Source organism: Chamaea fasciata, unplaced genomic scaffold (genome assembly GCF_029207755.1).
Source record: "Chamaea fasciata isolate MVZ Bird 193981 ecotype frontalis unplaced genomic scaffold, bChaFas1.0.hap1 SCAF_3, whole genome shotgun sequence".
NCBI lineage: Eukaryota > Metazoa > Chordata > Aves > Passeriformes > Sylviidae > Chamaea > Chamaea fasciata.
The window spans coordinates 4,643,823-4,656,599 of NW_027094088.1; the positions used below are offsets into that span (position 1 = coordinate 4,643,823).

General features: G+C 40.6%; 1 protein-coding gene across 6 annotated transcripts in view; it reads right to left on the minus strand.

Annotated features, from left to right (window-relative positions):
• The window catches only part of MACROD2 (mono-ADP ribosylhydrolase 2), an 866,072-nt gene that overhangs the window by 50,091 nt on the left and 803,204 nt on the right, over nt 1–12,777 (minus strand). For all 6 annotated transcript variants that reach the window (XM_066177797.1, XM_066177796.1, XM_066177795.1 and 3 more), the window contains exon 12: nt 787–852. In XM_066177797.1, the coding sequence (XP_066033894.1) occupies nt 787–852 (66 nt within the window). The remainder of the gene's footprint in view (nt 1–786; nt 853–12,777) is intronic.

Consider the following 12,777-nt stretch of genomic DNA (forward strand, 5'->3'; position numbering starts at 1 on the left):
TTAGGAGATACAGAAGAGGTTTTTTTACTCTCTCTGGTTTAAATATGTTTAAGGAACATTCTGCACTACAATGGGAAAAAATTCCTAACCAAATGAGAAAAGCAGTGTGCTACATGTAATGCTACAGTTAAAGAAATACTTAAGAAATAAGGGAATAATAGACATTTTGATTGCCACTTCAGGCCTTTTGGCAGCTAATTCATTCTGTCAATTCATAGCCATGTCTTGCAAGGAACAGAGTTGTGCAGCATGAAAAATACAACCATAAGCAGAAAAAAAAAATCTCCTGTGAGCATGGAGTGACACTGTATTCCAACATATTGAACTCACAATAATTTATAAGCACGTCACCTGCAAAATCCACCACTTGTGAACTCTGACATTCACTCACAGCATACACAATATTTTTCTCTATGGATTTAAATCTTCATAGCCACAGTGACTTGTGTAGACAATTTTTTAGAACTTGAAAATAGCCTTTTAAAATATTCAGGAGTTGAATTTTCATCAGAAGGAGCCTGCTGCTTGCTTCCTCCTTCCCCAGATTTCTTTCCCTCATTCTGATTCTATGCAGAGGGCAAAAAAAATATTTATTCCTTGTGAGAGGATCAGTTAGATTAGGCACCTTAAAGGGAGAATTTAGAGTTGGTAAGCTGGAGAGGGGTCTGCACCAGGGCTAATCTGGTGAAAAGGTACAAACATTCCCCTTCAAACGCACTGATTAAGGTTGTTGTTCCCCAAAGTGGATAAAACCTAAGACAGGCCTTTAAGGAGCTGGGCACAAACCTGCTTCTTGGCTCTGGGTCTTACTTTCATCATCAGTGTTTTGCTTATCCACTGCACCATCACCACCTATCGAGAAAAACACATAAAAATTATTTATGATACATCTTTTTATTGGTAACTGGAGCGGTGCAATATTAATTGTAACCAATTTAGCACAAACTGCTAATTTACAGTAGAGAGCAGTGATAAAAAAAGGAGAGATGTAAAGGTAAGCTGAAAAAAACTGCCACAGGATCAGTTCCATTTAAACCAGTCACATGTTTCTATCTCAAGATGAGGTTTATAGATTTTCTCTCAATAGACCCACTGGAAATAACAACACCAAATAAAGGGATGTTTCCCTAAACACCGTCTGCAATAAATGAAATTGTTGATTGAACTTCTATGTATTTTTCTTGGGATTATTTTCTTCCTGTAACATTTCAACAGGATCCTTGATGTGACTGTGTTTCTGACCTGCACCACTTACTTCAATGCCTGTGGAAGGCAAGAATCAACAGAATTGAATTTTAAAGCAAAAGTCACAATGCCACTTAATGTAAAGTATAAAAATGTAATGAAGAGAGCACATCAAACCAAAGTAAGATTGCTAGGACTGAATGAACTTCCCCCCTTTTTACATTCACGTTCATTCCCAATTTTCTCCGCTACTTCACATTCATTAGCTATTTTCTACTCCCCAGCTCCCTTTTGGAAGGCAGGTACCAAACAGCAAATTACTACTGAGAATAGGTAACACCCTGAAAAATATCTATGGGTCTCTTAAACTTTACTTGCCCTAACTAGAAATGTATCAGGAATTCTCTGTTTCGAGGGATGGAAAAGCCTCTTTTAGCTTCATAATAACATGAGGGGCTGCAGAGTTGCATGAGGGATTGGATGCCACGGCCATGCTCCCTTCTCTGCAGCACCGCAAGAACAGTTGAGCACCAGCCCTAACGAGGTATTTGAAAAGTTGATTGCTGAGCATATACATTGCAAGAAGGGAAATTCATTCCCAGGCCTGGAAATGTCTGGATAATGATGCACATTATTTTTTTGCTGTGATCTTTGCTGGGTGCTGGGTTTTCTGATGACAGCTTCTCTAAAGCAACACAGCTAAAGTTCCCTGTGTCCGCCACCTTGTTTTTGCTAAACACATGGAACCTGGTGATGGGAATAGCACTGCTCCAAATGTGATTAGGAGGATGGAAGGAAAACAGAGAGAGCACATATTTTCCACAGGCAGATGTACATCTGGTGGCACACTGCACCCAGCTGATATTTAAAGGCTGAGGTACGATGCTTTTTTCCCTTTCCAGCAGGCAATTCTGCCTGGCATCCAGCAGATGGGACTAGTGGAGAATTATTTCCAAGGCTGGCCCTGCACAGAGCAGCTCTCAGGAGGAGAGGAGAAGGAGCAGGAACTTGACACTCCTCACCTGAGAGAGGAGAGGTGGGCAGGGTGTGGCTGATGGCCATCAGCAAGGACTTGGGCTTGCTGCCCTCCTGGTAACTGTATAAATCCTAACCTTAATGGATGACTTGCCTTAGGGATTTCTTAGCACATTAGTGAGCTCTAACCTGTAAAAAAATTGTGTTATGTGGATGATCAAAATGGAGTGACAAAACCTGTGGGGTTTTTCTTTCCCTGACCTGAAGTCAAAAGGTATTTTTTTCAAAGTCACTGTTCTGCCTGTCCACACATAATTAGAGGACCACATGCAAAATAGAAAGTTAGCTAAGTTTTCTCTCCTCCACCCCTTTTCTCTTAAAACACAGGCTTGATGCCATCAAGCTATGCAGCAGGCAATTAATAAATAAAGACAACCCTGTAACACAGCAGTGCAGCAGCTCTGGAAAAATCTTTACCAATAGGTCAGACCAGGAGAGATTATTGCATCACTGTAAAATGAGCAGCACCAAAGCTTCAAGGATTCAGTCATGGTCAAGTGTAACATGTATCACTCTATGCAGAAAGAACCTTACAACCAGAAAAAGCAGGTCAGGAATAAATGTGACTACTGATACACCACTGAAATTAATTCCAGCCATTACCTTACTGCATTCAAAATTTAAAACTCCATTTCCACGTGATACTTGTTTCTACATCCATTATTAGGACTATGCCCACAACTTACTTGACTAAAACCAGGTATTTCAAGGGTTCATTCATATTTATTGCCAAGGAACTACATCTCTTGCTTAAGTCACCCAGAGAAAACTTTAACTATGAGAGAAAGTTTAAATGACCACCTAGTTGAGCAGATTATCAGATAAACCACATTTTCTCAATCCTAAATGTATTATTTCACTGGACACTCCCTGTTTAGAACTGGTCTGATAGAACATAATTACTCAGGATTCTCAACATGCTTTCACTTCATTTTGTTCCTTTAGAAAGAAAAATGTAGAAGACTTTAAGCAGAAACTTCACCTCTAGCACTCTGACCCAAACCAATAGACTGACTGGATCATGACATAAAAATTCATCTTGATCAGTGTATTGACAGTACGTGTTGTGCCTGGCAAGTGACTTTGGCAGAAATAGAGAAAAGGAAATGCTAAAAATTAAGACTGGAAAAGTGATGATCAAGTAAATGACTTGCAAAATAATGCTTGGCCTGGAGTATCTATTTATCTTGTGAGAAAGGGAGGAAGCAGAACATGAATACACTGACAAGAAAGCAAACTATAGAGTGGAGAAGTGACTAATCCCAAAATCTTTGACAAACAGGTTTTTCCACTTTAAAAACCCTTCTAATGAGTGTCTGAGCGTCTTTGACTGATGAAGAGTCTTTTTGCAGTTATTGCTCACCACTGGAACTGGGTGCGGAGCAAATGGAAAGGCTTTAAGGAGCACATCCTCAAGGCAAAGAGCTGGAAATATATTTTACAAGAGCAGTGAGACAAATTATCCACCATATTTTTATTCACCCCTGGCTCTCCTTTCCCCCGGGCAGAAAAGCCAGAGCCTGTACATTTTCCTTGAGTCTTTCCCATGACATTATTTATAATAAAAATGTCTTTTCCACTGGATGGCTTCTACAGTATCTGCCATCCTTCTCTTCCCGCTGCTGTGGCAATCAGTGATTGCATTTCCTTTAGGTGAAAGCTGTCCTCACAATCCTCGCTTTTCTATTACACTGGTAATTCAACAGAAATCTGTCACTCACTCCAAAGGAGATACAAAAAGTGGCAAATGACATGTCGTGTCATTTTAGGCCAGAAAATGTAAATGATTTTGAGCCACATCACAAGACAAACGGGAACATCTGTTCCTTCCCCCCTGGCATGACAGCCAGTTCTAAAAAATAGAAGTTTGAGGATTACAATAGTACTGTACAAACAAAATAAGCACATCAGACACTAAAATACCTTTTCCTGTCCATATGTCCTGCTTTCTTTTGCCAAGTTGACTACTGCCTCATAGTTTCTTGCTGTCTCCCCTTGGCATTTTCTTTGAGGTCATCAAGAAAATCCCCTTCCCCAAATGATATATTTGGTAGAAAAGAGGCTAAACAAGGATCAATCAGCATGCTCAGCAAGCTGGCAGAGTAAGAGGCACTTCTAACTCCATCAGAAAAGAGGATTCTCCAGGAGTGGCTGCCCACTTTCTGTTACGGAGCATGCACAGTGAGGTGCCAGCTGCAGTGGCAGCCCCCAAATGAAGCAGATAATATCATAAATAATATGATAAATAATAAGCCAGCCATCAGAAGAGGGCTGGGACAAGATCCCAATGGAAGGTCAGAGAACAAATCCTTGGAGCAGGTTTTCATATCCCTCATATTTTCTCTGCAAGAAACATGTGGCTTCTTACATCTTCCACTGTTCTTGTGACAAACATGGCAAGTCAAAAATATTAATAGCCTGCTGGCCTCCTGGCTCTTCCCATTTTGGAGCTGAGGAAGTGCAAGGTCTGCTCAAACACGTACTCCTCTTCAGCAGCACCTTTCTTCAAAAGCAGCTGGCGACATACTTAGAGATGAGGCTGAAGTCAGTGCCCCAAAAACTGGTGCAAAAAGACATTTTTCAGAAGAAAACAGAATTGCAGACACTGTGGTTTTTTTATTTAAAGGACGAAATTCTGCATAACCAGTATAAACCAGTCCATTTTTAATCCTCCACAAGGAATCACAGAATATCCTGATCTGGAAAGGATGCTCAAGTCCAACTCACTAACAGAGGTTATTAATAATAAAATTGGTTTTGCTACTGGGAAACCTTTATTTATATCATCCATAGGGTGTCAGTGTTCAGAATAAGGTTTCTTCAAACCTCCTCCTCCTTCCTGGGGTAGAAATAAAAGTGACAAAGGGCCAACACCTGAGGCTTTAATCCATATTTTTGCAGGTGCCACATCCTGGGATACCAGGTTTGATCCTGCTACATCTCTGAATGCTCTGTCATGGAAGTCCAGGAGCATCCTCTGCTTTTCTGCATGGCAAATGACTTTGGCACCTCTCCACTGGTCTGACCTGTGCTCCTTTCTTGTGTAAAAAATGCAAGTACAACCAAGGTCTGTCAGACAAGGGATGCCAGTTTTGAATTATCTTTTTTTGCAGCACAGAAATACTGCCATGGTAATCATACTAATGACATGAAGGTCCTTATTGTATAGCAGAGAAACTAATTAATGAGAAAGTGAAAAATATAGGCCTTGATCTGCATTCTGCACACAAGTAGATATGCTGGCTTCACTGAAACCCCTAAACTGTGAAAAGAAAGCACATGTACATCCATAAGGCACTTGAAATCATACAGCCTGCAACCATTTTCAAACTATTCCAGTGGTAAAATAATATCAGACATAAACCAAGAAGCACATACACACAAAGGCCATTATTGCAGAACTACAAACACATTAAAGTGAATCATTAATGTGGTGGCCTGAGGTTGCTGAACATTTTCAGTTTTCATTTTAATTTCTTTTAATTAAATTATGATTTAGGTCAGTTTTAATCATTACTTGTATATAACCCCTTTGGGGTAAATTTTAAGAAGGGTTAGTAATGAGTTATCTGCAGTAATTGTTTAATGGAGTTATGAGACTCTGCCCTCTGTGCTGCTTCAACAAATTACCACGCTGCAGATGCAGCCCCGAACACGCTACTGTGAACGCACCCAGCCCAGTGAAGCTGTCAGCCCAATAACTAAAAGGGTTTCATTTCCATGCAGCATTTTGTCCAGGAGTGTGGGAAAAGAATGAGAAAACTTTGGCTTGAGTGGCTTATCTCAGAGGTGAAAATTAAAACTATTGTATTTCAGGTATTTAACATCCTGAGAAATACAAAAGTCATGGCTAAAGCCCGCTGAAGTCAGCATGCATGCTCCCCTTCCTTCAGTCTTCTGTGGGTCAGAAGACAACTAACTCAGCTTCATCATAACCCCCCTGGTGAGGGAAGAACCAGAGGACAACAGCTACAGCATCAAATTAAGCCCTGGGAAGACAGGAGCATGCTGATTCATCTCAACTCACTGCTGGGAACATTGTGCTCACCTGGATTTTCACTGGGTCTCACTCTCCATTGACTGAGATTGTGCAATAGAGGTGCTGGGCAAGGGACATGGAACATTTCATTGCCAAAGATGCTGAGCATCACTGTTCCTGTGATGGCTCCAAACAAACAGAGACAGCTCCTGGAAGCTTGAGCTGACCAACACAACCACAATGTGGATGGATATCACACCCTAGATGTCACAGGCAGTCTGTGCAGAGGACGAACATAAAATCGGCATTTTCGTGTAAAAAATTACACACACTGTGCTCACCTGGCTTTTCACAGGGTCTAACTCTCCATTGACTCAGGTTGTGCAATGCAGGTGCTGCACAGTATTGCCACTGTTCTTGAAGTGTATTAAAGGGGACAGAAATTGCTCCTGTGAGTTGATGCAGAGTTCACAGCAGCATAAAGAAGCCCTGACTCCTGGCCCTACAATCTGTCCTATCCAAAAAACCAAAATGACCCCAGGAGGGTAAGTGCAAAATAAACCCACAAATGTTATCATTACTATAGAAATTTAGTCTTTGTTCATACTTTTACAGGGTGTCTGAAGACTGAGTGCTACAAGGGATGGCGACATGGCTTCTTTCCCAAGCCACAGTCAAAATAAAACTTGAGACCTATTTTGATTTTTCACCAATTCAAGAAACAGAGAAGCCACAGAGGAGACTTCACTCACAAAAAACCGTCACAAAATGCAAACAAACCCATGGACTACTTAGCATCAGCATTTTGGAATGAAGGGTCCAGCCCTATCTCCTGCACTGGACCTGAATAATCATGATGGTTTACTGTTATTCACATCATGCATAGAAAGGAGCAAGGAATTCCTTGACAGATGAGCCCCCCGCAGGTGCCTCGGGGTGTGTCACTGGGTAGAATTCTCTGACAACACTGCATTAAGTCACCCCAGTAACCCAGTCTTTTGCACCTTATCTCAGAAGGAAGGCAATCTGCTCCAAAGCATTCAGATTGAAAACAGGAATTGCAGGTGTCATTCTGGTGCTGCTACACAGCTGTACATTTGGTTGCTAAAAGAAACCCAAATGGGTAAATGGTCAACACAACAGGACTGCACATCACCTGTGGAGGCCAAAATGAGCTGTGTTTTCTGAGTTTAGCACAGCCACTGCACGGCAATTTAATGGAACAGTAGAAGCCACTTCACTGATGAAAAGAATCTTCCAAGAAACGTTTGCTCAGAGAGAAAATACAACTGAAAATACAGATAACATCCTATTTTACCCCTGGCTAAGTGCAAGGTGATCACCTAATATTCTGAAAACTGTAATCAGTCAGGACAGATGGTGGACTTCAAAACAGAAGTGAAAAGAGAAGCTCTCAACCACAGTGGATGGAGGTTAATTGCCACTTTTTAAATATAACCCATCTGCATTAAGGTGAAGTGTCTCACAGACATGTTTGATACACATCCTTCCCAGGGAATTTCTTCTGTAGTATTTTATCTTCATTTAACATTTTATTAAAGGATTAGGTTTGGTGGCAAAAAAGAAGACAGTCAATTCTAAGCTATCTTAGTAAAAAGAAACACTTTTAAGGCTGAATAAATGACTGTGTTTTTACAAGTATAATTATTTGCCTGGATGTTCATTTTCAGTAGATTATGATTGGAGCAGAAATTTACTGAATAATATGACTGCCCCATGGGATGCAAAGTACGAATGCAGCTACGATTTATCAAGGGATAAAAGAATCCCTTGCTATAAACAGCAGAACATATTAAAACTAATCAGAAGCCAAATCTAGATAATATTAATTCATACCTTAAAGAGAGAGACAATCAGGCCTGCACAGTGTTAGAAGACCCTTAGAAGAAACGCTTAGAACATCTCTGTGTAATGGCAAGAAAAAGTAGCTACTGTGTGCATCCCACCAGTTCCAGAGAGGATTAAGCCCACCTTGGAGGGATGTAGCACAAGCCAAGTGCCATGGACTATGGTGAGTGCATACACTAGATCCCTCTCCATGAAGGTAGAGCAGCAAAATTCATGGCAAATAAAGGAGAAGCAGGAAGGGGAAGCCTTATGTTAATCTCACAATCAGAGGGTTAAGCCATAAACAGAGGTTTATTTTCTGGTCCCAAGACTGCGCACTTTTTACCACTTCACAAAACCTTTTTTGGGAAAAGGGATGAGGAGCCAGAGTGTCTCCCTCTTGATGAGAATCCTCCTGAATGGCCACGGCCTGCTGGACCAATGAGTTGTTGAGATAAGATGCAGTTTTATTCTGCCTCATTTCTGCTGTGTACTTCAATCACCACAGTGACATCTCATGGACAGGGCATCCACCAAGTCAGGCAGGTGCCAGCTGGTGAGCCTGCATTTCTGACACAACATTCAGACATGTGATGTCACCTCTGAAAGCCAAGAGAAATTGTGATGGCCCCATCAGGCAAAGGAACCAACACTATCAACTCTGTTAAAGGTGATTTGTGTTCATTTTGAACTTTGTGGTTTGGCCTATTCATCAACCTGCTCTCCTTCCCACCCAGTGAATGGAAAGCAGACAAAGTACGTCCAGGACAAATAACTCCCAAAGACCTGCTCTTTCCACAGGTGATCCTGGGAGACAAACAGCCTATCAATCTATCAGGAGGAATCTGGTCATTCATCTGGGGAGCAGCTTATGAGGGAGGCTGGAGTAAGACAACTTGCAGAGCTCCAGTTTTGTCTTCACATCCCTTGAAGGAGGGCAAGGACATGGCTTTTGCTGCATGGATTGATTATTTTTCTGCTGGAGGAAGAGAAAAAGCAGGCATTTGTGCTCCTGTTACTAGATGCGTTACTCATCTTTGATACAATATTGATCTCACACAGACCACGGAGGGAATGGATGGGGAAGCTCTTTGGCAGGTTCTGCTTTGTATCTGAGAAATCCCGTAAAGAAGGAAAGGTGAAAGAGTTTTGCTTCTCCCTGTTGCACACACCGTGCTGTTCACTACGTATGGGAGAACATGCGGAGGTAGGAAAGAGAAACAAGGAACATTTAAAATTTTTGTTTTGTTAGGCTTTTGTGGAAATGGTTTGCCTTTGCTTGGTGACAATAAGTAGGATGAGAACGGGTGACTGTGGCATTTGTGCCAACTCGTGGCTGCTACGTTGTGACAAGTGCTGCCATTTTGTTTCTGTAACCACCTTAAGGTTGTGTTATGAAGCTTATGAAGTAAGACATGCATATGTTTTGTTTAGTACCAAACACATTTTGTTCACCTGGCACTTTACAATCACTCAATCAATGAGTGCACCTGACTGGGGGAAAACCAAAATTATCCCTGGCTGGTTTTAGTCTCCCAGGGTGCAGGAAAGCAGCAGGAGGAAAAAAAAAAAGAACAAAAAAAAAGAAAATTATATGGCATGTTTGCACATGTCAAACCTGAAATACTGCAGGGAACCTGCGAGTAAAAGATGTTTCCTAGCCTCTACATTTTCACAGACAATACCTCTGCAGTGAAAATCTATGGAATACAACCACTGACCTAAGAATCTGCTGTGCAGTTCACATTTACTTTTCTCTACCAACAGTCTGGAGGCAGAGAACAATCTATCTAATAGAATAATAACAGACACCATTAATACTTCAGTGGTTTGGTATAAGATGGCTTTCATTAGCATGTCAAGTGTTTATTTTAGCTTAGTGCAAAACAAGCTTCTTACATACAGCCACTTACTCACCTTTTCCTGATTGCAAAGAGGGTAATAATAAAGCAACTTCCTTTCCCCAATATTCTGTGGAGGTTTTAACATGCATTGAAATAATACTGCTCCATTACCTCTAGCCAATGAACCAGCCTGGTGAGCTGGAGAAAAATATTACAGCAGAAATATTGCTGAACTCAGTGGAATAGGTTTCAGAGACTGCCACGAGGGCAGACACGAGGCTGCTGTCATTGCAAATTGTACTCCCATCTTCAATCTAAAGGACACTCACAACCAAGCAGAGGAAAATACACTGGGTTCTTCCCATGTCTCGGTGTATATTTGTTAAATATTTTACAGCTGGTTGTGCTCCTAAGGGGAAAGTATATCCTATGTTAAATTTGGACTTTCTTTTATTGATCAAAGGTAGGGGTTGGGCTTTTGGAGGTTTTCGTTTGTTTTGTGGGGATTTGTTTTTTATATTTGTTTACTTTTTCGTGTGTGATTTTGCGTGGGTTTTTCTTTTTTTTTTTTTTTTTTTTTAAACTTGGGGTACTTAAAGTGAACTATCCCAAAGTTTAAACACACCAAACCACAAAGTACTTCAGTTTTACCCTAAGGGAAATTCAACTAAGTTGACCTCAGGCAGCGTTTGCCTTTGTTGTGTTTTACTCAAGATTGTTTATATGCATTAGCTACTCAGTTTTTCTTTTAAAAAGAAAAAAAAGCTTATTGGAAGAGAAGACAAGCCCCTATCTAAATAAAAGTATTCATCCATGCAGTTGTGGTTCATGTCACATATTCAGAACTTTCATAATCTTCAAGGCTCCCCATTAAAAGTTCTTTTAATTCATCAAAACCAACACCTAATAATTAGACCAGGAGAAACTAAATCCTCTTCTCAGACAAATGTGTGCAAATCCCATTTACTTCAATGGAAATGGCTCACAGGTGTGATACATTAGATTCCAGCCACTTGGCAACTTGACAGGAATCCAGTGTCTGGATCCCAACTTCTTGTCTCCTCTTCCAGAGGCACAGGTAATACCAAAGAAATCCGATCCAGGTTTCTCCACAGGCCCCTCAGCAAACACTTTAATTACCTATTCTTTTCTCCATCACAACAACTCTCAAGGCTAAATTTGAACTTTCAGTCTCAAACATTACAGGTTTGCTTCCTGCCTACCAGATGGGGGCTCTGCCACCAGCTATATTAAATCCAGCAGCAGCGATTACATTTTACAGACTTCAATTCTACATCAGCAAAATCTCCTGTACGGCATCAAATTCAAGGAATTCAGGCATTTTACAGCTCAGGAGTAATGCAATAATTCTATTGCCATACTGTTTACTTTGCCCTTCCAGCACATTTATTTGTGCTTCACAAAGTGAGCAGTAGGTCACCGGGAAAAATGGATAGGCACAGAGAAACAGGAAAGTGTATCTAGGGAGCCACAGAAAGAGTGAAACAACATTAGGTGATTTTTGAATGAAAGGAAAACCTTACAGTTTGACAATACTTTCTCTCTTCCTTTCATTTTGTTTAGGTTTTTTTTTCAAGATCCTGATACGATGAAAACTTTTCATAAAACAATTTTTGTTCTGCCTGTTCAGGAACATTGAAAGTGTCACCCTGATCCCAGCCGTGGGTTAGCCTGCATACAAATGGACATGTGGTTTGTCGGCGCTGAATTCTCTAATTCAAACGTTAAATTGGTATTTTAATTTAATCTGGGTTCAGTGCAGCATGAAAGGAAAGACACTCAGGTGTGATGAAATGTCTTGGGTCCCTTCCAGGTGATGACAGCTATTGCTTTAATGACTTGCCCGTAACAAGCAGTCACAATGTTAGTGACAGCACGTTACTAGCAGTTACTTAAAATGATAGATGTTAACACTTTTCTGCTCTTTGTGACTCACACTATACCCTAGTCAGAATATTTTAGGAGCTGAATGCACCGTGCTAGGTCAAAATGCTGAAGATGGTGCAGCCACTGGTTGAGGTGCAAAATTAGATGTGTCGTTTGAGGAATACTAGGTCAAAAAGAAACCATGATAAGGAACTGTCATGGATTAAAGATTAAGGTTCATCCTTTTAACTGTTTCACAGAAGGGGAATTTCTTCAGCACTTGCGTGTTTTGCTCTTCCACATATCTGAAAGCAGTGTGAAACTGTGCACTCTGAAAAGAAGCCTTTGATGTTAGCATCTTATAAACAATTATTCCAATGAGATAGAGATTAGGAAAATACACTTTGATCCAGTTTTAGAACAAGATAGACCACGTTTACATCCACACACATGGACAAGCTTCCCTGAGCAGACTCAATTGGAGGAAGGTATCCTCAGAGGAACAACACTTTAGGCATAATGTTAATCACCTGTGACTTCTAAGTAGGGGGAGATGCACTGCACTGTGTAAAGGCTAGAAACATAAGCACTGTAAAAAGGAAAACAGCAAAAATTTCTTGTAGAAAAGGAAAGTGAAGATTATATTGCCCTGTGTTTAGCAGCAGGTACCTGACCAACTTAACCAACCAGACTATGACCCCAACTCCACATAACATGAATTACACTTGGGCTTTTTTATTACATCGAGTCAGAACTAGTTAAGGATAAAACAGCAGCAATTTATTAACATGTATCAGCAATAATCAGTAGCCCATCACACAAAAATACAGTTTGTAATTGTGAATCCACCTTAGGATGAAATATACTTCAGAAGATTTAAAATCCCCTTATCTAGGCCAAAAAGAACTCTCCAAGTGTGTGCGGAGAGCATTCTTAACTGAAGGTTTTCCAGTTCTTTCCCAAGAATTCAAACCAAACTTTTACTCAAAATGTGAATTG